The sequence below is a fragment of the Kwoniella mangroviensis genome, assembly GCF_000507465.2.
Source record: "Kwoniella mangroviensis CBS 8507 chromosome 1 map unlocalized Ctg02, whole genome shotgun sequence".
In the NCBI taxonomy this organism is placed as follows: domain Eukaryota; kingdom Fungi; phylum Basidiomycota; class Tremellomycetes; order Tremellales; family Cryptococcaceae; genus Kwoniella; species Kwoniella mangrovensis.
The window spans coordinates 3,883,783-3,910,785 of NW_027062534.1; the positions used below are offsets into that span (position 1 = coordinate 3,883,783).

The following is a 27,003-nucleotide window of genomic DNA, read 5'->3' on the forward strand; positions in this document are numbered from 1 at the left end:
GTATCTACTGAGTATATGATCTATGATTCGTTTGTGCTCGACGTGATCTGAATCTATCTTGCTATTGGGCGGTTATATGCTCTGATTGTAATTGATGATGACAAGGTGAGGATGGGGAATGGGAATGGGAATGGAAATCAACCAAGTGATCATCCTCGGTCGTGGTTATATTCTCGTCATCGTCATAACCTCCAGATATCGCCTTCTCAGGGTTCGACCGATGGATCGCACGTGTGTAGCACGTGGATTCATTCCTACCTCTACCTCTGTTGCGTGAATGATTGAATCAATCCCTTCCCAGCATTGTCTGACGGGGTCATCGAAGTTACAAATGATACATGTACATGTTACAATACCGTATGTCATTTAATGCTAGATAGATGCTTGGCTTCACTCCATCCTTGTTTTCTCCCGCCTCAAAATCTGTTTTCTCTTCGTCAACAAACTATGGATTAACAGGTCCTACTTTAGGTTGTTCAATAGCCTTTGGCATCTTGACTTTACTTGCGCTACCTAACATCTGATCAATCTCATTCTTGTTGAAATAATGAGGCGCGACTATCAAAATCATCAACAGTCAGCTTTTGCTCCGCTAGATCAGAAGAAGATGTGTTGTTACTTACGTTCAGCTAACCAAGATCCTTCAATTGGCATACACTGCCTCATGTACTCCTTCGAGGTGAGTACCAACTCATAGTACAATATGAACCTCGGTGGAGGTTGCATTCCAATCAAGCAAGATGACGGATGAACATATACAGAATGATTGTTCTTCGTGGTCCGATATCCACCACCTTTATCGATTCGTGCCTGTAACCACGCCAGAATTCGTCAGCTCAACTACCCCTTTCGCCTGTTGGAGGGGGATGAGGGTAAACTTACAGTGTTATAGAAGTATCCAGCCGTTATGGCTTTTTGTACCGGTACAATTTCATTCGGTGTCGATTCAATGACCACTTCTACCCTATCGCACAATTGTGCCAATTGATCTCTGATATCCCTAACTCTTCCTAGCGATTTAAACTGGATGAAATTCTCATAACACCATTGTTGTGAGTAATTCGATTCTGACCATTGTTCGAAAATGTTCAAAAGTGTGAAATGATCTCCTCCGGGCTTGATAAAGTTTTTGTGAGCTTTGTCCGCGTGTACTTTTTTGTCTTTTGGTCTGTATAGCAAAGAACCGGATTCTTGTAACATTGATATTATCGTTAACACCTGTCACATTACAGGCAGTCAGCTTTATGCCCATATCATAATGAAGTTGACAACACAACTCACCTCATGGGTACATTTATAGTTCTCACTATTGATGATAGCCTTTGATAACATCGGGTCTACCGGGAATTCGGCCATTCTCCTACCCATCCTTGTGAGTTCACCTTTATGGTTCAAGGCTCCTAACGCATAAAGCAATTCGAAAGATCGAATGATTGTTTCCGCAGGTGGTTTATCTAAGAAATCAAAATTCAGAACATCGTTGATTCCTAAAGATTTCAACATCAAGACCACAGTTGCCAGATTTGTTCGTTGAATTTCCGGGATCGTATCTTCTAGTAACTCATTCTTGAATGCCCATTTTGTATACAGTCTGAATGCCTTTCCAGCGCCTACTCTACCAGCTCTTCCTGCTCTCTGGTTTGCCGATGCTCTGGAGATAGGCTCAACCACAAGAGACGACATTCCAGTCTTCGGGTTGTAGTTGTTCTGCTTGACGAATCCTGGATCAATCACATAGACCACACCATCGATCGTGATTGAAGTTTCGGCAATATTCGTAGCTAACACCACTTTCCTGGCCTTTTCAGGTGTAGGCTCGAAGATCTTCGATTGCATCTCACTAGGCAAATTGGCGTAGATCGGTGCAATGATCAATTCAGCCACTTTGTCCCCTAGCGCGTACATCGTTTCTTTGAGGTTCTCTTCAGCAGCTTCAATCTCATCTTGACCAGTCAAGAAGAGCAATATATCGCCTTTCGGCTGGATCGTGTGGATTTGGAGGATGGTCGTGACTGCCGCATGCATATAATTCGCTTCGGGTTGTTTGGTGTAAAACATATCGACGGGATATCGTCTTCCAGGAACTTTAATGGTTTTAGCAGGAATTCTCTCGCAGGATTGAGAACGTTTACGATAATCTCGTTCACACTTACCATCAAAGATTGGCGCTTGATCAAAGAAATCAGCAAACTTTTGGGCATTCAACGTAGCACTCGAAATTAAAAGTCTCAACTCTGGCCGGAACCGAGCGATATCCTACAACATACCAACTCATTAGCGCATGTAACATGATTAGGGAAATAAGGAGTACTCACCTTGATCAGACCAAACAATATATCCGTACTGAGAGTTCTTTCGTGGGCCTCGTCGATAACCAAAGCAGAATATGTTGACAATTCCGGGTCCGTCAGAAATTCTCGCAGTAACATTCCATCCGTCATATACTTCAGAGCTGTCTTATCGCTAGTCATATCTTCAAACCGGATCGAATAACCGACTTCTTGACCTAATCGACATCCCATCTCCTCCGCCACACGGGCAGCTACCGACATAGCAGCTACACGACGAGGTTGAGTACATCCAACTTTCATCCCGTTCTTGCAGTATCCAGCTTCGTAAAGATATTGAGGTAATTGAGTGGTTTTACCTGAACCTGTTTCGGCAACCACGATCAGGACTTGATGTTCCGCTATGGCTTCAAGAAGTTCGTCGCGATATTCATAGATGGGTAGAGTTTGTCGAGTTTCCTGTATGGACTGGGCTAATGATAGACTTACTTCAGCATTTGCACATTCTTCTCTGTATGCGATACACGTACCTTTCTTCTCCAGTTGATCCACCTGATCCAGTAAATTCTGCGCTTCTAGAGATATTCCTTCCCCCTTAATTCCACCTTCTTGTATGAATTTTATCTTCTGCGTTTCATCGAACACATAATCAAACTCTTCCACAATCACTTCCTTATCCTGTGCACCAGTTTTCAAACTCGATTTATCGGTTTGACTATATTCCCATTGGTCCACATCGGTTACAAATTGCCCTTCGACGGGTTTTGAGTCTTCGTATCTTTGATATAAAGCGTTTTTCCTTTTCTTTTGATCGATTTTACCTTGTTCAGTTATATAATCATCTGGCATCATATATCCATCTGTACCATCATCAATCCTCTGTCTAGCTTCCATAATCTTTATGAGTTCTTTTTTCCTTTCATATTCTGCTAATTCCCTCTTTGACATTTTCTGATTCCTAAATAATATCTTTTCATCTTCAATTTCCATTTTTAACAGATCCAATCTCTGTTGTTCTCTCTTGGTGAGGTATTCTTGTCGGGAATGTAATCTCAAATCATCGATTGCAGCTTTCCTAGCTTCGAAATCGTCTGCTAAAGCAGATCGCTTCTCAGCTTCTAATTCACCACTACCTAATTTTGTCGATCTATCCATTACCAATTTTTTCGTTCGATCTTTATCTTTCTCTTTCATCCTTTCTGCAAATGCATCTCTCTCTGCTAGATCTTCGAGCCGTTCCCTTTCTTGTCTCTCCTCTTCCGTTTCCTGTATTTCAGGTGGTTCTTCACTCCGCCTGGAAGGTGATTCCAATCTCAATCGCTTAGCTTCTTTCTCTTTCTCTTCTTCATCCGATTCCCAATTTCCCTCTGTATCCCTCTTCCTAGCTGATCTACCAAGTTTTACTGCCCCTCCATCCCGTTCCTTGTCTTTTCCTTTCCTGGACTTTTTCTCCTTCTTACTTGAACTACTAGACGACGAAGCACCCTCATCTTCGTCCATCAACAGCGCAAACCTCTGCGAAGGGGCAGCTTTCTCCGCTTTGGGGACCTTGGGCTTGGTCTTTCGAGGTACGAGGGCATGCACTTGGGTGGCAAAGGATTGAGTGTCGGGGGAGTCTGATAATCCAGTAGCCAATAGAGCGTGATATAAATCACCGGGAGTTTTCGAAGATAGAGCGAGTGAATGTACGTATTCTACTGTCGCATTGTCTGATGAGCCCAAAATCTGTAGGAAACCATTAGCGATTGGACGGAAAGCAGAGAAAGATGAGAGGGAACTCACTTGGACGACATTGTCACTGATGAATGTCTTAAGATCCATATTGGTTGCTATTTGCAGTGACGGGCAGGCGAGGGGCAGCAGTGGGTGTTCTCAATACAGACGGCCTTCCTGCGACTGCTCCTGTGCCGCGACTGTGGGAACGCCGATGGATAATGTCTGCAAAGATGACAGATGGGAGATGCATCATTGAAATGTCGTCTTGACTGGCGAGCAACAACAGCTCAAAGCAAGGTTGGGTGACCTTGGTGACCCGAGCCGAGTGATGTGGCATTCTTCCCGGTCGATTTGATCCCGTTGATGAGTGAGTGATAGTCATCCCCCTTGCTACTCTTTGCTTGCGCTCGCCTGCACCAACAATCCAATCCACCTTAACAAAGTGGAAATCCATCGCTTCCATCTTATATCATACCCTCAAGCTACCTTAGAAGAGCCACCAGCACAATGTTCTTCTGTGCTAGTGAGTGGCACCGGTGTACTCGACCTCGAAAGTGTAAGCTGACTATCGTATGTTACTCAAGTTTCCGGCTCCCCTCCTACCGCTCCTGTCGTCTCAAAGACTTCAGGTACAGTGTACGAAAAGGCTCTGATCGAGAGGTATATCGGTGAGTCGAGTTGTGTGTATGTGATATGAAGTTGGACTTTGGCTCATCAATGATATATTCAGAGGAAAATGGTACAGACCCAATCTCAGGTGAACCATTGACGAAAGAGGATCTCATCGATGTTAAAGCCAGTAAGTTGTGGTTGCATCTATCTATCTATCCGATTGATCCATATCACTGATGTCAACTCGTAGAACCATCCACTCTTCCTCCTCGTCCGGCCAATCAGACTTCCATCCCTGCGTTACTCACTGCCCTGCAATCCGAGTACGACTCCATAATGCTCGAATCGTTGGAGATTAAAAAGGCTTTCCAGAATTCAAGGTGAGTCGCTATTTTATCAAGTCCGATCACTGCAGACGTTCAATGTTGACCGTCTTGTATAGACAAGAGCTCGCCAACGCTTTGTACCGAGAGGATGCAGCTACTAGGGTAATTGCTAGATTGATGAAGGAACGAGATGAGGCTAGACAGTGAGTCCGTTCTAAGATGTACAGATTTTGAGGCTTGACATTGCATTTGCAGAGCTCTATCATCTATTCAATCCACCATTGGCTTCCAACCCACTGCCGCTGCGGAAGCACCAGCTGAAGATGTCGAGATGGCCCCCGAAACTCAAGGTGCTCTGCCAGAAGAGGTCGAAGCTAAGGTGATGGAGACGAACCAGGCGTAAATTAATTCATCATCTTTATAGCAGACAGACATATCGTTCTGACTTCTTCTATTCTAGCTTGTCATCCGGTCGAAAGAAGCGAAAGCCCGCACCTGGTTACTCCAAAGCCGATCAAGTCAAAGGATTTACTCAAACTTCCCATGTTCCATCGTTACACGCTACTAAACCTGCTGGTATCACCGCTCTCGATGTCGCCAAGGACGGTAATCTCGTTGTTACAGGTGGAGCTGATAAGGCCGTTCAAATATTCGACCTTGAAGCTTCCAAAGTGCTCGGTACGCTCAAGGGTCACACCAAGGCTATCACACATGTTGCCTTTAGGGAGAAGGATGGTGAGAACCAATTGGCTATTAGTGCTAGTGCCGACAAGACCGTTAAGATTTGGGGTGAAGAAGGTGGAAAATGGTCAAACAAGGGATCATTAGGTGGACATAAAGGTGAAATTAACGGTTTAGCCTTACATCCTTCGAACGACTATTTGGCAGTCGGTTCATCCGATTCAACTTGGTCATTATACGATATCAACACTCACGAGGAGATCTCCAAATACGAAGCTATCAAGGGTATCGAAGGTTCGTTCGCCTATACTTCTTTCGCTGGGCATCCAGATGGAGTGTTATTCGGTGGAGGTACAAAAGATGGTAATGTCAGAGTATGGGATGTAAGACAACGAAATTCCTTGGCGGCTACGTTAGAATCTCATCCTTCGAAAGCTCTCACGACTCTGTCATTCTCCGAAAACGGTTATTACCTCGCTACTGGTTCTTCAAGTGAACCATCAGTCAAGATCTTCGATTTGAGAAAATTAGATATCTTATCTTCATGGGATTTACCTTCTGAAAATGCCGTTTCGGAAGTTAGGTTCGACCCATCCGCCCAGTTCTTATCTGTATCTGGAACTGATCTTAGAGTGTACGCGAACAAGACGTGGGACGAGTTGCTCAAGTTTGACGATAATGCTGGGGTATTGACTGGAGCGAGATTCGTGAAGAATGGTGGTGAGATTGTGTTGAGTGGGTTGGATAGGACTTTGAGAGTGTTGGGAACTCAAGCATAAGAAGGAGATACTGCATAATTGATAGCGTGTAGTCAAGTAATATAGGGTAGCTCTTATGTATCTTGAAGAGGATGTTCGAAAAATGAATGCAAATAATCTATACCATATGATGTATGGTGTGTTCCGGTCCGAGAAGAAGGCACACCAAGTTACTGATAAACTTAAAGCGCGGATCATCCATCGGTCCATCGATCTGTGGTCAACGTCATTGATGGGATCATCATGACAACACCAGACATCAAATGTAGCATCTCACTCTTATCTATACTCTATATCATCGGCTGATCTATCCGTCTACCTATCTCTCCTCTCGACCTGAAGACAGCATACATCGCAATCATGGTGTTCGCAAATCTAACTTACGAAGGTATGTCCACGACCATCTTCCCATGCCATTCCAAGCCATACTAACTCATCTTCTCCCTTCACTTAGACAAAGTCAGTACTCCCATTCATTCTTCTAGCCCGTCTATATCGATCTGACGACATGTATAGGAAGCTTTCTTCTCCCTTCTCGATGAATATTTCGCATCCCGCCCTCATCTCGCTCCTTCCTCATCCAGTGGTCCAACAGTAGCCAGTCTGACAAAGCTCATCCCACCTTCGCGATCTGCCAATCCTCCTACACCCTCATCACCCAATTATCCATCTTCATCTCCAGCCATACAGTCTGGTGGGGTGGGGTCGACCGAAGAAAAACCAGATATGGCCCAAAGATTCATATCTTCTTCAATCAAATTAGGAACGAAGGGGACTAAAACTGGTATAGGAGCTATATCGAAGAATAAGGATGCGATGGACCTGTTGGGTAAAGTCGGTGCGGCGGGGATGGTCAAGGGTGCGAATAACAGATTGAATTCCCCTCCACCTGTCGAGGGAGGAGCGACGATAGAGGAAGTTACGGTGGTCGAAGAACGGAAGGGCAAGACGCCTGCTCCCCTGCCTAGTAAGAAAGGTGGTGTAGCGGGGTTGGTATCTGGAAGGGTGAGTTGAAATTCTCCAGTGGACAGATGATAGAAACAACCAACATCATTCGTTGCGGTCCTATTGATTGTGATGCAAGATGCTCATGCTAATATTACTATTATGAGGTCAGTCATTCGGTCATGTAGACACATCCAGCAGGATGTCAGCGTTTACCAGCATGTGGAAAGATCCTCATAAGGGTGAGTGCGATTCCGATATCCATTCATACTGCTCAACGTGACCATGGATGGTTCAGGCAGCTAATGAGAGATCTTTGGTATACTCGTATCACAGCCCAGCAACCGACCGTCGACCAACACGTCCCACCCGCCCTGACCAACAAGCGCACTTCGATGCCTCCGCCTATAAGACGTGATGGCTCGGGCTCATCAGCTAATCTTAGATTACCACATGAGGAGGAGCCGGCTCAACCTCAGGCTCAGGCATTGTACGATTATGCAGGTTCGGTGAGTCATCGTCATGTTGCTCAAGTGAGAGACATCGCCACCGGTACACTGCTAATCAATCGGTATCTTATAGGATACAACGGATCTCAATGTCCAGGCGGACCAAATTGTTAATCTAATCGAAAAGACCTCGGCGGACTGTAAGTCTCTAAATCGCTATCAACGATTACTGATCATCTTGCTGATATTGGGACCAATTGACAGGGTGGACATGCGAAGATGGGAATGGGACGAGAGGTCTCGTACCTGCAACGTATCTCAAGGAATTGTAAACCTCAACCCGAAGTACATTTGTACATCATGGTGCGGTATAGTGCACCTACCACTTGTATCTCTTGACAAAGGATCCTATAGGCGGCTGAAACTTTCACAATTACTTACACCGTTTTGAATCACGCACTATCAACATAGATAAGGGTCTGCTCGATCGAGTGTAACATCAATGATACTGACTAGTTGATATCATGGCACTAATTCGAAATTCCTGGCTCCTCAATACATATCCTTTGTGCGATCGTCCTTCAAGTCCGAACCATTCACGCATTCCTCAGAACAGCGGTCGTTGACAATGGCCCATCACGCGATGGTGGCAGTTCCTCCATGACCTGTTTGTTTCACGGGTATCGCTCCTCAACGCAACGCAACGTCTGAACATCCCATACAAGCTGACTACTTTTGTCGTCCGCCATCACACATCATTGAGTTTGTGTCACAACTGACCAACCCTTTGTCCTCATGTATCGAAACTCATGCTCTTTCCATCTTCAGAAACAGGTGATGATGTCAATTGAATGTCAGATTAGAATAATACTGTTACAGTATACTCAAATAGGAATTGAGCTGTTCATATAGAGTGATAAAGAATTTCGCCACTCGACATTATTCGGAGACAACCATTACTTCTCTCTCGTGCACTGATTCCATTTCCAATCCATCCATTCACACCCCGATGTATCCATATTATCACGGTTCCTCATGGTCCACCCAATCTTCTTCTTCACAATATCCCAATAACCTCCACTCGAGCCTCTGGACCAGTCAACCTTCACAAACTGAATTTGGCATATCCTCTCACTCTTACTCCGGGGAAGAGGAACAGCCACCGCCCTTACTTCCTAGACCAAGACCAGCTTATCTCGGTATGAGCTCATCCCAGGGGAGTCAACAGTCCGCTATACGTTTGCAGACTTTTAGAAGTGACGTAACAGGGTCATCCGACTACAACTCAAAATCAGTGTATAATCAAGAAGGAAAGCGATCACGAAGGTATAAAAATGGCGGCGGATATACTCCTCCGTCTATGATGAGCTACCAACGACCTGTGCAGTCCCACTCAGGTAACTCCAGCATATCGGCCCACAGCATCAGTAAGGCTCCGCACAGTAAACACAGAAACACATGTTCATCAAATGGAACTTTGGGTAAAGATGCTCGTGAAATAATGGGATTAACAGCCACTGCCGGTATTCTAGGAGGAATGACAGGAGGTATAGCCCTTTCGGGAGCTGAAGGTGCAGACGAACGAGATGATAGAGAGGGTAATCCTTCACGAAATCTTAATCTGAATCCTGGTTATAATCCAGGTCTCAATACCTATAGCCCTGGCGGCGGGGCTGGAGATGGAGACAGTGACGGAGGCAGTGATTGTTGTGGAGATTGGTGCGGTGATGGCGATGGTTGTTGTTGCTGTTGTGGTGATTGTGGGGATTGCAGTGGATGCGGTGAGGGTGGAGGTTGCTTCTAACCTGAATCATTGAATTAGCTTTGAACTTGTCATGTGTTAATGTATTCCTCAATTTTGATGTGAAATCTGACTTGAAGTGAATGAGTGAAGGCAAGCAAAAGGTGGGAAGGGTTTCTTTCATAACATGATCATGAGTGCATATGCATGTGCAGATTATATAAACATTTATCGTGGTATTCCCGTAAAAATCATATACAGTGCAAAGAGCTGAATTGATTATCCCATGTTGAGGAAAGGTAAATAGTATCATTACTCCTCAAAAGCAAATGCACCAACACCCGCCAGACCTTCTTCCCTCCCCAACATCCCCATACCCTTGACCACCTCCATCTTCCTACTATGCCAACCGACATTACTTCCCACTTTCCCATTACTCTCGCTCAGGTGATTTAACCATTTCCTTCTCGGATCCTGACGTGGTAAGTGTCTCACAAATTCCCATCCCTCTTTACCTTCAATATCACCGTCTAATCTACGCCATCCGCACGACAAGTCGACATACCATCCTCTACCTCCTTTTGATCTTACCACTTGCCATTCTCCATTTGGTGTGATACTCCTTCTGATGTTGGGCGAAAGTTCCAATACGCGTAATCGAGTTGGACCAGGATTGAGATTGGGTCCTTGCAGTGCACCTGAAATACTCAAGTTGGACAGAGAGAATGGGACGGTAGTCAATGGATTGATAAGTCTCGCATGGAGTTCCAAGGTAAGTTGTAGAGGTGATAAAGATGGATCGAGAGATGAGGTAGTAGCTGTACCGGTAAGTGTAAGAATTTCGACGTTCGGGGCGACGTTTAATAGGAACTCAGCGATAGGAGGTAGACTGAGGGTAGGTATATGTGATAAACCCAGACTGATCAAGCTTGGTTGTTTGGGGAAGACTTCTCTGGATAAATGGGCAGGAGTGAACCGAGCTGAAGATAGATCGAGATACCTCAATCGCCCAGATTTGATACATGGAGCTTCAGTGATGAGTCGCATGAGATCGTTCTGCTCGATGACATTTCCCTGAGTGGGGTTGACAAACAAGTTGAGGTCGACGAGATCACGGGCGGCGGGACATCGGCAGAGGAAATCGACGATGATCTGAGGGTCGAGTCGAGGACATCGGGCCAAGCTCAACGAGGTGAGTCGTAACGACCGGGGGCATCTCTCAGTGAGGTAGGCAAGGAGATCTGAGGGTACGCGAGTACCGGATAAGTCGAGGTGGGTGAGGTTGGGACAGGCAAAGACGAGACCGGTAATCACAGATGGCTCCAGTCTTGTACAAGCTCTGAGTGATAATCTTCGCAATGCTCTGAACTTCGGTACCTTCCTCTTTGGTCGATGAGCATGAGCATCACTCTCATCCTCAGTCACTTCGGGAGTAGTGTATCCACCGTGTCTACCTCTATGTCTTCCTCTCGATCGCTCACGACCTCGATCATCGTCTGTCGCAGAATCTTCGTCTGGCATAAGCCAGGTGTCGAAGAACCGGTTCATCGCCTCCGTATAATTGTTAGAGACACAGCCGGTCAAGTCGAGCGCCTCGAGAGGGGTGAACATTGACCTCCTTCTCCACTTTTCATCTTCAGTTTCATCCTCGTATGGAGCGTAGGTTGGACGAGGGGGATCAAGCTGATCGTAGTCCGATCCAGCAAGGGATTGTGCTGGCCCAACAGATAATGACCGTACTCGTGAAAGGGATTTTGATGGGGAATGGTAGCGGGGCTTTCGATATCCACGGAAAAAGAGTTCTTCAATAACAGGATAGCTAAGCGCAGAGTCGACATATTCTGTCATACAGAGAGATACCAGATTGGGAGCGTTCTAAGACAGGCTATTAGCTGCGGAGATCATACACATAAAACTGAACTCACTTTGATAACTCCTTCCAATCTACCACCGGTGACGAATCTCCCTCTGACGGCTTCCTCCTGACTACGTCTACTTCCTATCGTCCTGAAGTTGGTAAAGCTCAGATGTCGGATATATGGACCAGGCGGGGGCAACAAATCAGGATTGACATTTTCTTTCTGTTCTGCCGTCCCCCTTGCAGTGATGACGGGACTTTTCATTTCTGCAAGCCCTCTCAGGGGAGTTATCTCATCTTGCACTTCGTCAAGTTCATCCTCATCTACATCGTCGTAGTGGTGTGCTTTCGACAAACTTGTCTGACGTCTGAGAAAATCACTCCCACCAGCGATGTTCGAACTGTTGCTTCTGCTTCGCGTGAGAACCGATGAGATGCTCTCCGTATCGAAATTGACAGTTCGACGGGGACTTCTCGATCGACCCCGAAGCCTGGAAGTCGTTTTCAGTGCGGTTGGACCGGGATGAGAAACGCCTCGTACGAGAGGTGGTGGATAAGTTGAGGAAGGATCAAAGTATGATGTAGAGGAGGAAGATACAGGGTGAGGTGAAGAGTTCCTCGATCCAGGGGGAGTAAGGAGTTCACGGATGTGGGAAGGCTGAGGTGGAGAGTAGGATAAAGGAGGACTACTAGTGAGATCACCATAAGGGTTAGGGTAGACAGAAGAAGGTGGGGTTGAGATATAATTTGAAAATCCACTGGAGATGGTTGCAGGAGCCTTGTGAGCTTCGGGTCCAGATATTGGGATAGGTTCGGAGGCGGTCGAAGCGGTTTGGGTAACAGTGCTTGGACCAGCTTCAGGCATGACTTCCTCGATCTCTACGATTTCCTCCGTCAGTGCGTTGACTATTGCTAGCCACCCTCTGCCAGTCTGCACATCTACATCCTCCCATAACCATGGTCGGGCAGCTTCCAAAGCGCGTGAGGACGACCTAGTCATGAGAGAGAGGAGTTGAAGATGACTTTGAGGGAGTGGAGGAGTCGGATCAACATTGTGTATGACATCGATCTGAGGGACGGAGGTTGGTTCGGAAGGTGGAGGAGGAGCTACGAAGGGCGGGTGAATGAGAGAGGCTATGTTGGAGAGAACATCGAGGGGAAGAGAAACGCCTGTAGATTCCTCGGGTAAAGTCGTGACCATGGTGGGTGGCGAGGGAGGTTTATTGATCTATTAGTGTTGTTTTCGACAGGGGAGATGGATGTACTTTTCGGAGGAGAGAAGGGGAATTGCTCGTGACTTATATTATAAGGTGATAATATGTTTGTTTATGTAGAAATGAATGAAGAGGTCCAGTGTTGAAAACAAAAACAGTGAAATCATGTGATGGTTAAGGTTAGTTAACAATTGAAAATGAAAATATGCCAAGTTCGGTTAAGTCCTGGCTGCTAGGTGGTCCATGCGTCCGCATATCTCGCCAATCAACTCATCAGAGTACATATATAAACATGGTGATTGCATGAAATCATGGTACTTTTCTATATCTATATCTATTATCTATGCTATGAACACTGGTGCAAGACCGTATGGATGTATGTATTTGAGTTTGTTTTATCTAAGAGCTACATGATGTTTGTTTCTTTGTTCTTCGGAGCGAAGAATTCTTATAAACCTTGAACCAAAGCTTTGGGAGGTAATCCTTCATAAGAGATTTGGTAGACTTTCTCGAACAATGGGTAAGCGTGTGTCCTCTTTCTCGCTCTCAAGAAGTTGTGGACCTCTTCGGCTGTGGCTGTTCCTTGTAATTTCTGACCGTTGAGCAATTTCTTCTCGATAACGTCGAATGGTTGACCTGTCTTTGCGAATTCCTCTGCGCACTTTCTGTTTCTTCCTCCGTAACATGTCGTGATCAAATCGGCAATACCAGCGGATTCATTGGAGAACCTAGATTGGTGGAGTCAATTCCGAATGTCAGTATCAGGGGCGGGCGCAAAGGATGGTCCGGACAATCAATCAAAGGACCCGACGACCATCAATTCGGCTAAAAAGGCGATCAAACAATCAAACTTACGTCTCCCTTTGACTTCCCGCAAAGAACTCCATGCAGAACTCAATCATCTCGCTCAGACCAATCCTCAAAATAGCAGCTTTGGTATTTCCACCGAGCCCTAATCCATCTACAAATCCAGCAGCAAGAGCGACAATGTTTTTCAATGCTCCACCGAGAGACACACCATTCACATCTTCCACAGCGTTGACTCGGAAGGTGGGAGCGTGGAAGACTGCTGACCAGAGTAAGGAGTCTGTGTGGGTTGGACAACCGATGGTGGTCTCGCAGAATTGACCCATTGCGACTGTACATAAACGGAGAGACATCAGTATAAGGTTTAATCTCGAAGAAAACATCAATCAGAGGCGACTCACCCTCCAAGGCGATGTTAGCTCCACTTAGAGCTGAACAGGGTGTGCCGACTCTTCCTTCGATGAGACTTGCAAAAGTTTCAATATCAGTTCCGTTGACTTCTACACCCTTGATGGCTGAGATGGCTCGAGCTTGAGGGTGGAGAACACCAGGTTTGCTCAATTCACCCAGTACGGTGTGAAGGAATTGATGAGGTACGACAAAAACGATCAAAGTCGCATCTTTGACGACATCTTTCAAATGGGGTGTAGCGACGAGGTTTTTGGGCAATTTGATGTCTGGTAAGTATCGAGAGTTGAGGTGAGTTCTGTTGATGATGTGAGTGAGGGGTTTTCCATTTACCTATGATCATTCGCCTCTATCAGCACAGTCGTTCCTCTTAATCGGAGATCAGTCGATACGAGTCCAAGGACAACTCACAATCTTCTCTCTGACCCACATACGAACTTCCGAATGGAACTCGTCGTTTCTCTTCCAGGCGTTTTCGGCAGCGATCTTAGCGAGAGCAGTACCCCATGATCCGGATCCGATGACACAGATCTTATGTTTGCCAGAAGCGAGTGGAGAAGGTGGTAAGGCAGCAGGAATAGGGGAAGATGGTCGAGTAGCGGCTAGAGTAAGGTAAGATGATATCAGCTGGTTGTTCACGCTACTGGACTGAGTGTATACAGTGGATTCCAAACTCACCTGGAGTGGTGACAGTGGAAGAAATTTCTAGATCTGAGAAATCCCTAGCAACGTCTGGGGTGGAAGGGGCGGTGGATTGAGCTGACATTTTGAGTTGATTCTCTGTTAAAATGGGTGGGTGATCGTAGGTGTCAATGATATGGGCAGGGATAGTACAGATTGAAGTGAAGTTACTGGTGTGATTGTAGTAGTATAGACAAGTTAAGATGTGAAAAATGTATATATTTGACTGACGTCTTTTGTTATCTTGCGAATCGATGGTGGTGGTATGTGCAGTACACTAGATAAAAGGGAAAATTCTCTCCAACACGTTGTCAGAGTCAGACAAAGTGAGATCCGAAACGTCACACAAGTTTACTTCGGATAAGTGCAGTCTTAGAAATCTTTGGATCGTCTGAATCACTCCCCCCATTCACACGTTAGACTTTAGGATCCCTGAATTGGGATGATTCATCGCACCAATTCGCTAAAAGGATTTATCCTCAAGCCAGGAGGAGTCGAAGATCGGTAAATTGCAGTGCTACAACTACATAACCATATTACGCCACTTGACCGAGGAGATCAAATGATCAGAAAGTCGTCTCTCAGTTCGTGCTTGTACCCCAGTCTTCTTGAGCATACGTACGGTATCAAATGGCAGCTGACAAATAACTGACCCCAAATTAAAATTTTCATCTCTCTACTACAGTCAGGAGGGTATGGAAGGAGGCAATTCAGGGTGCAACCAATGACGTATGGCTGATACCGCCGGTACAAACTGTATCACAATCCTTTTCCCGCGCACGAAGGACGAGGGCAATTCCCCGGAAAATACCTGAAAATTTTCTGTGCGACTGCCGTGAAGCGTAAGTGGCGTATGAAAGTCAAGATCCAAGTAAAACGGGGTTTTGGATTTAGGGCAGTCGGTCGCTTGGAGCGAGAAAAGTAGTGTCTATGCTATAGAGTGAGAAGATACTGTCAAGAGTACGGCAGCCAAATGCAGTACATACGAAACCTGATTTCATCGCACTTCAGCTGACTTCCCTTTTTCACCATAACAACGTGTCATATCACCGTGATCCGTGAAACAACCCCATATCATCTAAATTTTTCGGTTAGACTGATTGAGCAAGGGGAGATCGGATTACTCGTACTCATTTGATTTTTTTCCACATCACAATATCTCCTCTCTTTCATTCATCATATTGGGAATTGAAGGATCTGTGATTTTCACAAAACCATTTGTGTCCGTCTCATTTGTCCAAGTACTTTTCATCTTCTTTCATCATCAACTTCAACTTTTACAAAACTCAAGCAAGCTTCAAGCTTTGTATAACGACTTGATATCCTCTTCACTACACTATAACATCGTAAATACATTATCAACATGTCCGTATTCACCAAATCCGCTTTCACCATGTCGGCGATGCCTTCGCCTGCCAACTCTGCCCCACCCTCTGCCGCACCTTCTCGAAGGGGATCCTTCGCCGGATTAGCTTCTGGTCAAGTCACTCCAGTCGCTGAACCTCACATCGTCTCCATCAACGTCGAATCTGTTTTGTTCGATATGGACGGTACCCTCATTAGATCTTCCGAGGCGGTTGTAAAAGCTTGGGAGCTGTTTGCGGAGACTTACCCTCTTGATTTAGATGACATCTTACGGTGTAAGTCATCTCCCTTACCAAGCTTATCTGGCTTGAAGCTGATCAATGGTTTGTGAATTAGCTGCTCACGGTATGAGAACCGTTGACGTATTAAAAAAATGGTGTAAGATCACCGACCCTGAATTGCTCAACTCTGAAGTGGTCAGATTCGAAACTGCTATCTTGAACGCTGCTGAAGATTTGGCAAGGACAAACGGAGGTGGTGGTATCGAGGTGTTACCAGGTGTTGCTAAGCTTTTGGCTGATTTGGGGGCTGAGACTGAACAGAGGAATGGTGAAGAGAAATGGGCTATCTGTACTTCATGTGAGTAACTATTGAGCTAAATTCACCGTCATTCAGGACCACAGGCTGATGTGGATTGACTTGCACAGCAACATACTTCTACGCTGGTAAAGCCATCCCAATTGCCAAACTCCCCGTCCCCAAAGTTTTCGTCACTGCCGACTCCGTCACCCGAGGTAAACCTTTCCCTGATCCTTACCTTTTGGGTGCATCGGGATGTAACGCATCTCCATTTGAGTGTGAGTGGCTGATGATCATATGATGCTGAAGGATCATACTAATTTCCATGCTCTGCTTAGCCCTTGTCGTTGAAGACGCTCCTACAGGTATTCGAGCAGGCAAAGCCGCCGGTTCGATGGTTCTAGCTACATGTACTTCGCACCACCGTGAGGAGCTCGAGAAGGAACGACCTGATTTCCTCGTCGAGGACTTATCGCACGTTACCGCTCAATGGGATCCTAACACCAACACTTTCAACTTGATCATTGAACAGCCAGTCGATCGAATGTCTACCCGACCTACTCCCGATGTGACTCCAGTGATAACTCCAGCCGGATCGAGGCAAAACTCTTTTTCTGGTGTTGGCAAATCAGGTTATTTCGGCTCTCAATTAGCCTCCAACCCAAATTTCAAAGCTTCAGATGAATTGACAGGGAACGATTCCGTCGTGGGATCACCAGAAGCCTCTCGACCTGGTTCTCCATCCGGTGGACCAACGACGGAGGACGAGGAGAAAAGGGTTGAAATGGAGTTCCACCGAAGAGCTAGTCAATCAGGAAATACACTTTCGTTAGATGCTTTCAAGAGAGCTTTGGCAGGTAACGCAGCTAAGAGAAGAGCCAACTCAAGAGGTGAATTGGACCAAGATGAGTAAACTCATGCAATGGAAAAAAAAACAACAATAAAAACATAAGTGTAGCTTTTAGGAATACGGAATAAGATAATGCTTTTATCGTACCGTGTATATGTGTTCATAGAATACAATCTTCTCATATAGAATCAATAGATATTTCTCACAGCATAGCATGCAAACGCAATTTCTGATATGAACAACACTCATGTGTAGGCGGAAAGCTGGATTTGAAGTGATAGTACAGAATAGACAGTGGAGTGATGCGAACGTGGAAGCGAGCAGCCAAGTAACATCCTCAATATTGCTGTTATATGGTTCGTTCACTTCTCACATTTACTTCATGCGCAATACAAAATAGCTATATAATTGTTGTGTCACTGCTATGGCATGATGACAGTTTATTTCCTTCAGAGACATACATCTATTGCTTGTCTTGGATGGGAACATCCTTTCCGGTAAGCTGTGATTAAACAGCAACTTATCAGATATCTCCATCATCGTCACCGGTACGGGTATAAACTTACCTTCTTGAATCCTGATCTTATGCCATCAGAGATCTTCTCGGTGGTACTAGCAGATTGACCGTGACCGGTTTGTTTAAGTCCGTAATCGACACCTTTGTCTATTAAACCACATCCAAGTTAGTTAGAAAGTGTACAGTTGATTTGGGATGCTTGAGCGGACTCACCCAAGAAGTCTTGTTGACCTGTTGCGCCGGTAGCGCCAGTACCAGCAGCGGGTTGAGTGTTTCCAACGTTTTCAGCCATATTGATTGTATGTACTATTGGTATTTATTCTCTTGGTTTGGATATGAATTGGGAAGAATGTTTCATGATAAGAGCTATCTAACCATCTTATATACTGTTGCTTATTGAGTCCACTCCATCAGAGCACACTCCATGGGAAAAGATACCAGATGACGCCATGAGGCATGATCACCTAACTATACATACTCTGCTGCACGTGTGTGCACCAACGCTAACAACGCAAGAGACGAGAACAGCAAACGCTGATGTTGTTTCTCGTTCCTGATGAAGTGCGTTGACGTCAGATGACAAAACGATACTACTTAGTCTAGACTTGATTGATGAAGAAGACCTGCTTGCATACTCGATAGACTTCTTTATTCATGTTACCATGATATGGGTGCAAGCAGGATAGCTTGACGACTTGGGCTTAAAATGGTGGTGCGGCAAGAACTTCAGGGTGCCCATTCGAAGAATGATAAGCCTAGACATTTGAGTAATTTATGCAGCAAGACGGTATTCATGTCATTTCTTCATCACGTAGCTCATTATCCCCTAGATAGAGATATCCAGTTGTCTAGCCATGGAGATTTCATAGCTTACACAGTATGAGTACCATCACATCCATAACACAATCACATTCAGCAAGTGAACGTTCCTGTGACGCAGATCATGATCGACCGAAATAGATTTTCGTTCGGTTCGCTTTGCTTTTTGATCGCGTAGCTTGCTTTCAGACGAAACAGACCTTACAAACACATATTACTTACTTCGTTACGATATCTCCTGCAGTGCATACAAATTGTTGGCAGTTATGCAAGTAACGGTATTTGAATGGCCAGCCCGAAGAGTATTGATTGTAGGCCCCACTGGCGCCGAAGTATGAGATGCAAATCATCATTCAACGGCGATCGATAAAAGGGAAGAAAACAAAAGTCATTCACGGCATCATGACGTCTAGATCTGTTGCTTTTTGCTGGGCACAATGTCATGTATGAAGTGACTAACCTCCGTACCGTTCCAGTAACTTGGATTAAACCCATGTATATATATTCTCTCAAGAACGATCTAATCATATCCATGCTGAAAATCCCTCCATAGCACAAGTCATATTCAAAATCAAGATGTCATTACCCAGAACCAACCACGATGTCAATTCTACTCACCCTGCAGCCATCGCTGCTGCAGCTTCAGGAAGAAGAAGGAGAAATCCTATAACATGGCATCTGAAGAAACCACAGCAAGGTCCAGCGACTTTGGCTATCAAGAATCGTAAGTTAACATCATTCATCTTTTCGACCACGAACGTCTTGTAATGTTGACTGATGGGCGATGAGATAGACTTCATCGCGATGGTTGGTGAATATGTTGGAACTGTGTTATTCATGATTTTCGCTTTGGGTGGTACAAAGTGAGTTATCATGGCGATCACCAATCGTTGAGGTCAGCCTGTTGAATTTATTCATGTCAGCGTCGCCCTCATCCCTACTACGTCCGTAACTGGAAGTACGACCTCCGGACAGGATGGTTCAGCAGCTTCTACAGTCAACACCTCGAATTTGTAAGTTCACCTTGCTCCATCTGACTGCTTGTGTCAATCGTTGTTCTCAACTGAAAAGCACCTCTCTGATAATTCCACTTATCCTAGGTTGTACATCGCCCTATCATTCGGATTCTCTCTCGCAGTCAACGCCTGGATATTCTTCCGAGTTTCCGGAGGTCTGTTTAACCCAGCCGTGTCGCTCGGTATGGTCTTGGTTGGAGCTCTCACCCCGCTCAGAGGAGTGTTATTGACCTTTAGTCAAATTCTGGGTGGGATTACTGTGAGTTGGCTGCTTGTCCCCCACTCGGGTTTTCTGAAAGGTCGGCTGATACAGTGGATGCTGCGATAGGGTGCTGCGATCATTCAAGCTATAACACCTGGTACCTTGTAAGTCCAACTCTGATCCGATCTTTCTAAAGTGCGGTCTGACTGACATGGTGTGAGCAATTCGCAGAAACGTTCGAACCAGCCTTGGAGGAGGTACTTCGATAGCTCAAGGTTTATTTATCGAGATGTTCTTGACTTCTTTGTAAGTCTGCACTCTACACTATCAAGGCTTCCGCTGATGGGCACAATCAATTCAGACTCATGCTTGCAATCCTCTTACTCGCCGCTGAGAAACACAAAGCCACTTTCATCGCTCCTATCGGTATTGGATTGGCTTTATTCGTCGCTGAGTTATTAGGTGTATACTACACTGGTGGATCACTCAACCCTGCGAGAAGTTTCGGTCCTGCTGTGGTATTAAGGACTTTCTCCGGTTATCGTAAGTCACATGCTCTCTTCATACATGACAACTCAGTGATAGGACTGATGAAGTATACGCCAGACTGGATTTACTGGGTCGGACCAAGTTTAGGAGCAATTATCGCAGCAGGGTTCTACAAGATGCTCGTGAGTCCGTTAATCTACAAGTACAAGGCAGTACACTGATTTTTCGAGGAACATAGAAATGGCTTCAATATGAGACTGTTCTTGGACCCGAATCAGATGCAGACCAAATTGCCCCGAAACCCCTTGTTGATGCCTCGCCTGAAACTTCTATGCCTGTACGTGATGAAGAGAAAGCTGCGGAGTCTGGAGGAAGGACTTTGGCTGTTACTGGACCCGGTCTGGGAGATTTATTGACTGCGGGACCTAGTGAAGCTGTAAGTGATACTTCACAAGTATTGTGATTCGTCGTATCTATGAATGAAGGAGTGAAAGCTGACAATCCCTGATCCTTAGGTATTTGATCTAGACCGACACCCTGGACCCCTCGAAGCTCGATTAGATCGAATCGAACACCTCCTCGCTCAATTGGCAGAAGCCAGACCTAGAAGATCTCAATCTACTTATGTTGAGGATCAACAACAACAAGCCATGACGGGTACTGGCAACGGGCATGGTAATGGGTATAACAATATGAAATCGATTGATGAATCGGGTCTTGGACGAGGTCAAATAAACATTACTGGAAATAATACCATTCCTGCTCATACTACCCAAACATACTCTAATGAGCCTGTTCAATCTCACAACGGCGGTGCAGAAGGACATGATGGACAAAATCATAATATTCCTTTCACACATGGTACGGCAGGTGCTGGACAAAGGGGGCATATCGATTTTACATCTAGACAATAAATGGACTAAACTCCTCTTTCCCCATTGATCAAGCGATCTATAATTCTCCGTTTTCCTCCATACATTTCTGTCCGCCCGTCATACACGAAGAGTTTATATAGCCTGTATAAGATACTTGAGTAGAGATGTATTATATCGTGATGGAACTTGAATTTTATAGTATAGTATAATAATCAATTATAATGCATTGAATATCAACACGATATGAACAACCTTTGTGGCATTTCTGAACAGCGTGTGCATAGAACTGAATACTGACATCTCACTACAGCACTCTGTTTACCTCAGAGACCAGAAGAGAAAGCACCATCGAGCAACGATCTTACAGTCATACCTGAATTGGATTTGAGCATCTACCCCTTCATGTCTCACCAATCGAACGATTCCTGAACAAATTTCACCAAAACACCTTCTCTCGCTTTTGCAATGACCAACTTTCTTACCGTTTCTGCCATCCCTCTAGGTCCACTTACAACTACCAAGGTCCCCTTCCCTGCACTAACAAGCTCGGTATCGATGATTTCTTCCAGGTGTAGCCTAGTACCTACCGAAATATGGGCTTGAATGTCTCCCCATCTGTCTTCATTCCCACCCTTAGGCAGCAGATCTTCAACAGCATCTACGAGAGGTCTTGTTCGTACACTCCAATACAATTTGATTGATCCGTCGGTGCTTCTCCAAGGTGATTGAGCGACAGTGGATAATTTAGGTAAGATAGCTGTTATACCAACCCCACCAGCTATACAAAGTATGTTAGGATATTCGGCCGAGTAATCCAGGTATTCATTGAGGAAGTTCCCATGACCATGGTAAGATCCGTAAGAACCTTCGATCAGGATTGGGATTGGCGTTGGAACGGAAGTCGAGCTGAGGGGTAGGGAATGATGAGATAGAGATTGGGTGATTCCTTTCTCCATCCTGACGAAGATGGTGATACCTTTTGGGTTTGGTCTGGAAGAGTGTCCCTGCTTGGTAGGTTTATCGTTATTCGCACTCGAACTGGAGAGTGAAGGTAACACCGCTTGACCTTCTTCACTCTCGGTAGATATTTTGGAATTTTCCAGCTCAGGCGAATCAATCGATGAATTGGAAATAGGCGTGGTGGCAGAAGGGGACAGAGAATCATACCAAGCAATAGAGAAGGGATGACTCTCCCATGGTCTAGGTAAATGACTCCCTTTCCAATTGACGTTCAGAAAATACAGAAAGACATATCCCGAATACCCTTCTACATTAGGTATATCCACCCTCAGGTAATCTTCATCGATCTTATATACCTTGGCATACTTGATTCCGGATTTTGTCATTCGAACCAATCGAATGAACCTATCGAAACCCCATACGGCCATGGCGATGTACATCCAAAGTTCGTAACCCCATTGTTTGTCGAATCGCCAAATGATATGATACCAACATCCCACAATGGTCAAGATCGCCAAACCTATATGGACGATCACGAACAGCTCGTAGCATGCTGAACGGAATCTACGTATTGACAAAGGAAGTAAAAGTGACATTGACAATGTAGCTAAGATACCGATGATCCAATAGGGACTTTGTAATGATTCGTGATAGGTTGCTAATCCTGCTGCGAGTTTTATCTGGAGGTAGATGGCAGAGTGTAGACATGCTTCGATCGTTGCTAGTATACCAACAGTCTTATGTAAAAGGATGAATGTCGAATACGACCAATTGGTCAAGAATAGTAAAATGTTGTTACGACCGGCGTACAGGATGAGTAAAGGGATATTGGCGAAGCTGATCACTCCGGAACGATTGGATATGTACGTGGCGATTTCCAAAGAGCGAGTGTCGTACCATGCGTTTGGCGATACGGAACGGAAGCCGATAGAGCAACAGAGGATATTGATCAAGATCAGCCAGCCAATGAACAGGGCTTGACCACGAGTAGGAAGCGAGAGCTGACCGAAAAGAGGGAGGGTGATCGTGCCCCCATAAAGAGGAGCGTGAATGAACTGGGAGTGGACGTAGTTGATCAGAAGGGTGGGGAGTGGGATGAATCGCAAGAACGATAGGAAGACAGGAAGGATGAAACATGTTGAAAGGATTATAATGCTGTCCAGGATAAAAAGAGCATCATCAGCTGTAGTGAAGTGAAGTACCTCGATAGACCAGCCCCACTTACCTGTACTTTGCATGTCGAGTCTCAGCAAGTTGGAAATTAATCAGCGAATAACTCATGGCGATATAGCTGTCTTCATCTACCAGTACGACCTTATTCAAGGGCTCATCTTCCGCCAAAGTCGCGTTGGGGTCGGTTGACAAGCTCGACAGTGTTTCTTGATAGGTCATTGACGGATCAGGTTGATCAGGCATCGTACCGACTATATTCATCCACCACCATTGTTCGATCTCCGCTATAGTCACCGAAGTGTCGCAATGGGTTTTCATACAATATGCAGCGGTTTGGAGAAAGGGCGTGTTGGTAGCTATACATTCAGAAGTAGCCATGTCGGTTGCTACTTTCCCATCGGTCGTCCAAGTATCATTACTCGTACTCATATCCATATCATCATCCATCTGTCTAGAGTTGAGAACGACCATGGACATCCCCCCCATTTCATCCATGACTTGATCAGGATCGCAGTATAGATAGGTTGGTGTGATATCTTTACAGGCCGAACAGCAGATAGGATCGTACATGTTGATACCATATCCGATAAGTCCATGACCTTGTCGACCGGTCGAGTCGGGGGTGACACAGCGAACAATAGGTGCTCCGAGCAGAGAAGAGATCAAGAGGGTTCTTGAGATTCTCATGTTGATTGACCTAGTCGATCGATAGGTATTAAAATGATAGTTACGACAGATACACTGTAAATTACAAATCAAGATCGTTTAATGATTATGTGCTTTATATGCATATCCTCGAGCCAATCCACTTGAGGGGCGATCTGACGCATCTTGAATCAGCTTTCAACGAGAGGAAGAACGAAATGCATTAACCAATCATGTAAAAGGCTCTTCACATCTCCAAACATGCAAGAGCCACTTTGCTTTGATCTCTTGGTGAAAAACTTGTCAAAAAGCCTCGCGGCATTTTTAATGGTCCATTCCTGCTCCTTTGTCGTCAAAAACCTTTTAGGTGTCGAGTTCAGGCACAAGGAAACCCAGTGGCTCATTCGAGATCTACGCTCCCCGCCATACCGTTTTAACATGCTTTCGGGTTCGATGAAAGAGCTTGCATTGCCCGCATGTTCACCTGGGCGGACTAGCGTCACAGAGACCATGCATCTTCAGAGAAGAAGTATTTAAAGAAGTCATTAATCCAAGCAGGAATGGTATATACGTAAAGATAAACATTCAGGGGTCATCAACAAGATACGATAGAAATTAGGAATATATATGAAGGAAAGGGGTATTGAGGAACAACTTTAACAGAATCCAAGGTTGTATTGAGACATTTTTCGAAGGGGTGGGATAAATAATCTATCGTCGACCGACTGTACCTCCTTGTCTGTGATAAGCGGCAACTTGATCCAATTCGGCCTGATCATACAGCCACTATCAGTATATCTGAAAATCTGCACAAACATATTCACCCACCTCTAAAGCTTTGATAGCCGTATGAGCTTGTTCCAGATCCTTATTGAGTCTATCTCTCTCAGCGATGAGCTATCCGACCATAAGTCAGCTTCAGTCAAATTCATCAATCGGACTACGTCTGTGAGGTCAGGCTCACATGTTGTTCCCATTGCCTGAATCTAGATTCTTCGAGTTTAACTTGTTCAGTAAACCTCTTCCTGAGCATCTCCTCTTCCTCACGGTATTTGGGATTATCAAGTTTTCTGACTTTGGGTTCACCGAATTTACGAGTTTCCATCTGAGCCAATCTGTAAGCTTCGTAGTGGTTCTCCTCGGTTGACGTTATCAGGTCTAACATGTATGTTCGGATCAACAGCGATCGAAGCTTCTTGAAATCGCAGTGATCTTCGTTTTCGACTGGTCACATCGGAACATTAGCATTGATTGTGGATGACTTGTTCAGAGAAACGTTCACTCACCCTCGGCAACACCCCAAAGGTATTCTCTACCCTTAACAACTCTTCCATCGGGAGTGGTCACATCTTGGGTACTTCCAATAATGGAAAATGGCATGACTGATTGCATGATCCTAGCGTGCTCAGCGACTGAATCGTCTTCAGTGTCAACGGGAGGGGTATAAATCTTGATACCTTGGGCAGCGACAACTTCCCGGATCTGCGAATAATGTCAGTTGACAGGCGATCTTACGCACATTCCAGACAACTGACAATAGTCTTGAAGTTCAGTAAATCCTCTGGAACCATTGTGTCCGCTTTCGCGATGACAGGGATGAGGTTGACCCTGGTACCGAGTCTTTTCATGATTTCGACATCGAGGGGTTTGAGGCTATCCCGTACATCATCAGTACTATTCATCCCTTGGTTGAACAGTTGTAACCCAAAAGATTGTCAGACATTAAGTAGTACTCACGTCGTTCCAGTAGGTTTAACGAAATACAAACAAGCGTGGATCCTCAAATCTTGCTTATCCTTTCTGTGCGGTTGTTGTTCCTGTCTCATGTATGACTCATGTTGGTCGTCAATGAAGTCGACGATGGGTGTCCAGCTATTGAAAAGGAAGATTTCATGAGTTGAGTCAAGTTTTATGTTAACTACATCGATCCAACTCACCTATCTCGGTTGTTCACATAGTCCCCGAATCCAGGTGTGTCAATTACGGTCAACTGTAGATACTTAGGTCAGCTACTTATTCCCGCTGTTTCACAGGAGAAAAGAAAGCTGTCATTCATATTCACCTTGATGTTGAAACCTCTCTCTTCCAAATCCGCTTTGAGAATCTCGATCTCAGTGGTTTTGTCTAATTGCTTTGAGAATCTAGTAGTATTGATTATGAGTCAGCTGTGACTTCTAGGTTGGATGAGAAACAGCTGAACCGGGGTATCGCAAGACTAGAGAGGCTGAGCCTGGATACACTCACCGTTGACGGTAATTCCTAGGAGCGCAGATCTCAGTAGCGAAGAGGGTATTGATGAGCGTCGTTTTGCCTAGACCGGATTCACCTATAGTAGTTGGACGATCAGCATGTCGGGTCGACTTCCTATTCATAGCTTCCGCACTATGATCCCCTCTAATATGATCGTACATCCAGTCAAAGGAGCACATTTCTCTTCCACGCCGCACGGACACCTTTTTCCCTTTGCGAGAGACTGAACTCACCGACTACCATGATGGTGAAGTGAGCGCCATGTTGAGAAGTGATTTTATGCCTCTGTCAGGTGAAGATGTTAGCTGATGATGCCCAGGATGCTCGTCGGTGTCCGAAAGCTCACTTGGTTGGGCAAGCTATATTGGGTGTCAGAGTCAGTCCGGTTGATCCCTTTATCGTATAGGGCTAACTCACTTTGCGATACCAATACCGTCTGACATGACGACTCAATCTTCTATCTGGGTATACTCGAGTAAGGACAGAAAGAGGTGTGATCAGGTAACGCCCGGTGAGATTGAAGATGACAACAAGGATGTTAGAGTGTAAAGGGTCCACTCTGAATTGATTGCTGAGTGCAGGTTGAATTGTAGGTCAATGCTATTTTCTCTCTTGCCAGTACTAGTGTATGTAACACGGTGCCCCTTGCCCCTTGCTCGCTCTTTATTTGCGTGTCAGATCACAGTCGCGTGGCGGATACAACGATGTGTCTTAGGCTCGCGACTTCCACATGACATGCCTCAAGGGACCTTTCACCGTAGCACCTCCACCGTACGTTGCCACCCAAAACATCAGAAGCTGTTAACAGTCTCAAGTACGGACGGATAACCTACAGTTCG

General features: G+C 45.3%; 11 protein-coding genes across 11 annotated transcripts; 5 read left to right on the top strand and 6 right to left on the bottom strand.

Annotated features, from left to right (window-relative positions):
- Positions 1 to 445: 445 nt before the first annotated feature.
- Positions 446 to 4,109, bottom strand: I203_106574 (uncharacterized protein; the record flags this gene model as incomplete). The annotated part of the gene is made up of 8 exons (XM_019150184.1): positions 446 to 558; positions 624 to 810; positions 883 to 1,218; positions 1,282 to 2,084; positions 2,154 to 2,256; positions 2,316 to 2,761; positions 2,819 to 4,013; positions 4,071 to 4,109. The coding sequence occupies 8 exons, from the start codon at positions 4,107 to 4,109 to the stop codon at positions 446 to 448; spliced, it is 3,222 nt and encodes a 1,073-aa protein (XP_019000512.1).
- Positions 4,110 to 4,511: 402 nt separating this feature from the next.
- Positions 4,512 to 6,402, top strand: I203_106575 (uncharacterized protein; the record flags this gene model as incomplete). Its single annotated transcript, XM_019150183.1, has 7 exons — positions 4,512 to 4,527; positions 4,589 to 4,672; positions 4,735 to 4,803; positions 4,867 to 4,996; positions 5,059 to 5,145; positions 5,198 to 5,341; positions 5,403 to 6,402. 7 exons carry the CDS (start codon positions 4,512 to 4,514, stop codon positions 6,400 to 6,402), a joined length of 1,530 nt encoding a protein of 509 aa, XP_019000511.1.
- Positions 6,403 to 6,741: 339 nt separating this feature from the next.
- Positions 6,742 to 8,107, top strand: I203_106576 (uncharacterized protein; the record flags this gene model as incomplete). Its single annotated transcript, XM_019150182.1, has 6 exons — positions 6,742 to 6,769; positions 6,902 to 7,386; positions 7,499 to 7,568; positions 7,663 to 7,835; positions 7,909 to 7,975; positions 8,040 to 8,107. The coding sequence occupies 6 exons, from the start codon at positions 6,742 to 6,744 to the stop codon at positions 8,105 to 8,107; spliced, it is 891 nt and encodes a 296-aa protein (XP_019000510.1).
- A 677-nt stretch (positions 8,108 to 8,784) lies between these two features.
- I203_106577 (uncharacterized protein) lies at positions 8,785 to 9,579 on the top strand (the record flags this gene model as incomplete). Its single annotated transcript, XM_019150181.1, has 1 exon — positions 8,785 to 9,579. One exon carries the CDS (start codon positions 8,785 to 8,787, stop codon positions 9,577 to 9,579), a length of 795 nt encoding a protein of 264 aa, XP_019000509.1.
- Positions 9,580 to 9,828: 249 nt separating this feature from the next.
- Positions 9,829 to 12,575, bottom strand: I203_106578 (uncharacterized protein; the record flags this gene model as incomplete). Its single annotated transcript, XM_019150180.1, has 2 exons — positions 9,829 to 11,391; positions 11,442 to 12,575. 2 exons carry the CDS (start codon positions 12,573 to 12,575, stop codon positions 9,829 to 9,831), a joined length of 2,697 nt encoding a protein of 898 aa, XP_019000508.1.
- A 461-nt stretch (positions 12,576 to 13,036) lies between these two features.
- Positions 13,037 to 14,569, bottom strand: I203_106579 (glycerol-3-phosphate dehydrogenase (NAD(+)); the record flags this gene model as incomplete). Its single annotated transcript, XM_019150179.1, has 5 exons — positions 13,037 to 13,316; positions 13,444 to 13,726; positions 13,797 to 14,136; positions 14,215 to 14,405; positions 14,482 to 14,569. The coding sequence occupies 5 exons, from the start codon at positions 14,567 to 14,569 to the stop codon at positions 13,037 to 13,039; spliced, it is 1,182 nt and encodes a 393-aa protein (XP_019000507.1).
- Positions 14,570 to 15,847: 1,278 nt separating this feature from the next.
- I203_106580 (uncharacterized protein) lies at positions 15,848 to 17,281 on the top strand (the record flags this gene model as incomplete). The annotated part of the gene is made up of 4 exons (XM_019150178.1): positions 15,848 to 16,124; positions 16,186 to 16,428; positions 16,497 to 16,646; positions 16,707 to 17,281. The coding sequence occupies 4 exons, from the start codon at positions 15,848 to 15,850 to the stop codon at positions 17,279 to 17,281; spliced, it is 1,245 nt and encodes a 414-aa protein (XP_019000506.1).
- Positions 17,282 to 17,681: 400 nt separating this feature from the next.
- On the bottom strand, positions 17,682 to 18,027 carry I203_106581 (uncharacterized protein; the record flags this gene model as incomplete). Its single annotated transcript, XM_019150177.1, has 3 exons — positions 17,682 to 17,720; positions 17,785 to 17,882; positions 17,949 to 18,027. The coding sequence occupies 3 exons, from the start codon at positions 18,025 to 18,027 to the stop codon at positions 17,682 to 17,684; spliced, it is 216 nt and encodes a 71-aa protein (XP_019000505.1).
- A 1,103-nt stretch (positions 18,028 to 19,130) lies between these two features.
- I203_106582 (uncharacterized protein) lies at positions 19,131 to 21,175 on the top strand (the record flags this gene model as incomplete). Its single annotated transcript, XM_019150176.1, has 10 exons — positions 19,131 to 19,278; positions 19,348 to 19,417; positions 19,478 to 19,567; positions 19,655 to 19,829; positions 19,899 to 19,936; positions 20,004 to 20,078; positions 20,134 to 20,315; positions 20,379 to 20,443; positions 20,500 to 20,697; positions 20,777 to 21,175. 10 exons carry the CDS (start codon positions 19,131 to 19,133, stop codon positions 21,173 to 21,175), a joined length of 1,440 nt encoding a protein of 479 aa, XP_019000504.1.
- Positions 21,176 to 21,543: 368 nt separating this feature from the next.
- Positions 21,544 to 23,956, bottom strand: I203_106583 (uncharacterized protein; the record flags this gene model as incomplete). Its single annotated transcript, XM_019150175.1, has 2 exons — positions 21,544 to 23,251; positions 23,322 to 23,956. The coding sequence occupies 2 exons, from the start codon at positions 23,954 to 23,956 to the stop codon at positions 21,544 to 21,546; spliced, it is 2,343 nt and encodes a 780-aa protein (XP_019000503.1).
- A 669-nt stretch (positions 23,957 to 24,625) lies between these two features.
- Positions 24,626 to 26,607, bottom strand: I203_106584 (uncharacterized protein; the record flags this gene model as incomplete). Its single annotated transcript, XM_019150174.2, has 12 exons — positions 24,626 to 24,685; positions 24,743 to 24,811; positions 24,879 to 25,138; positions 25,201 to 25,396; positions 25,450 to 25,567; positions 25,652 to 25,786; positions 25,852 to 25,904; positions 25,977 to 26,055; positions 26,159 to 26,240; positions 26,398 to 26,449; positions 26,511 to 26,523; positions 26,582 to 26,607. 12 exons carry the CDS (start codon positions 26,605 to 26,607, stop codon positions 24,626 to 24,628), a joined length of 1,143 nt encoding a protein of 380 aa, XP_019000502.2.
- Between the last annotated feature and the right edge of the window lie 396 nt (positions 26,608 to 27,003).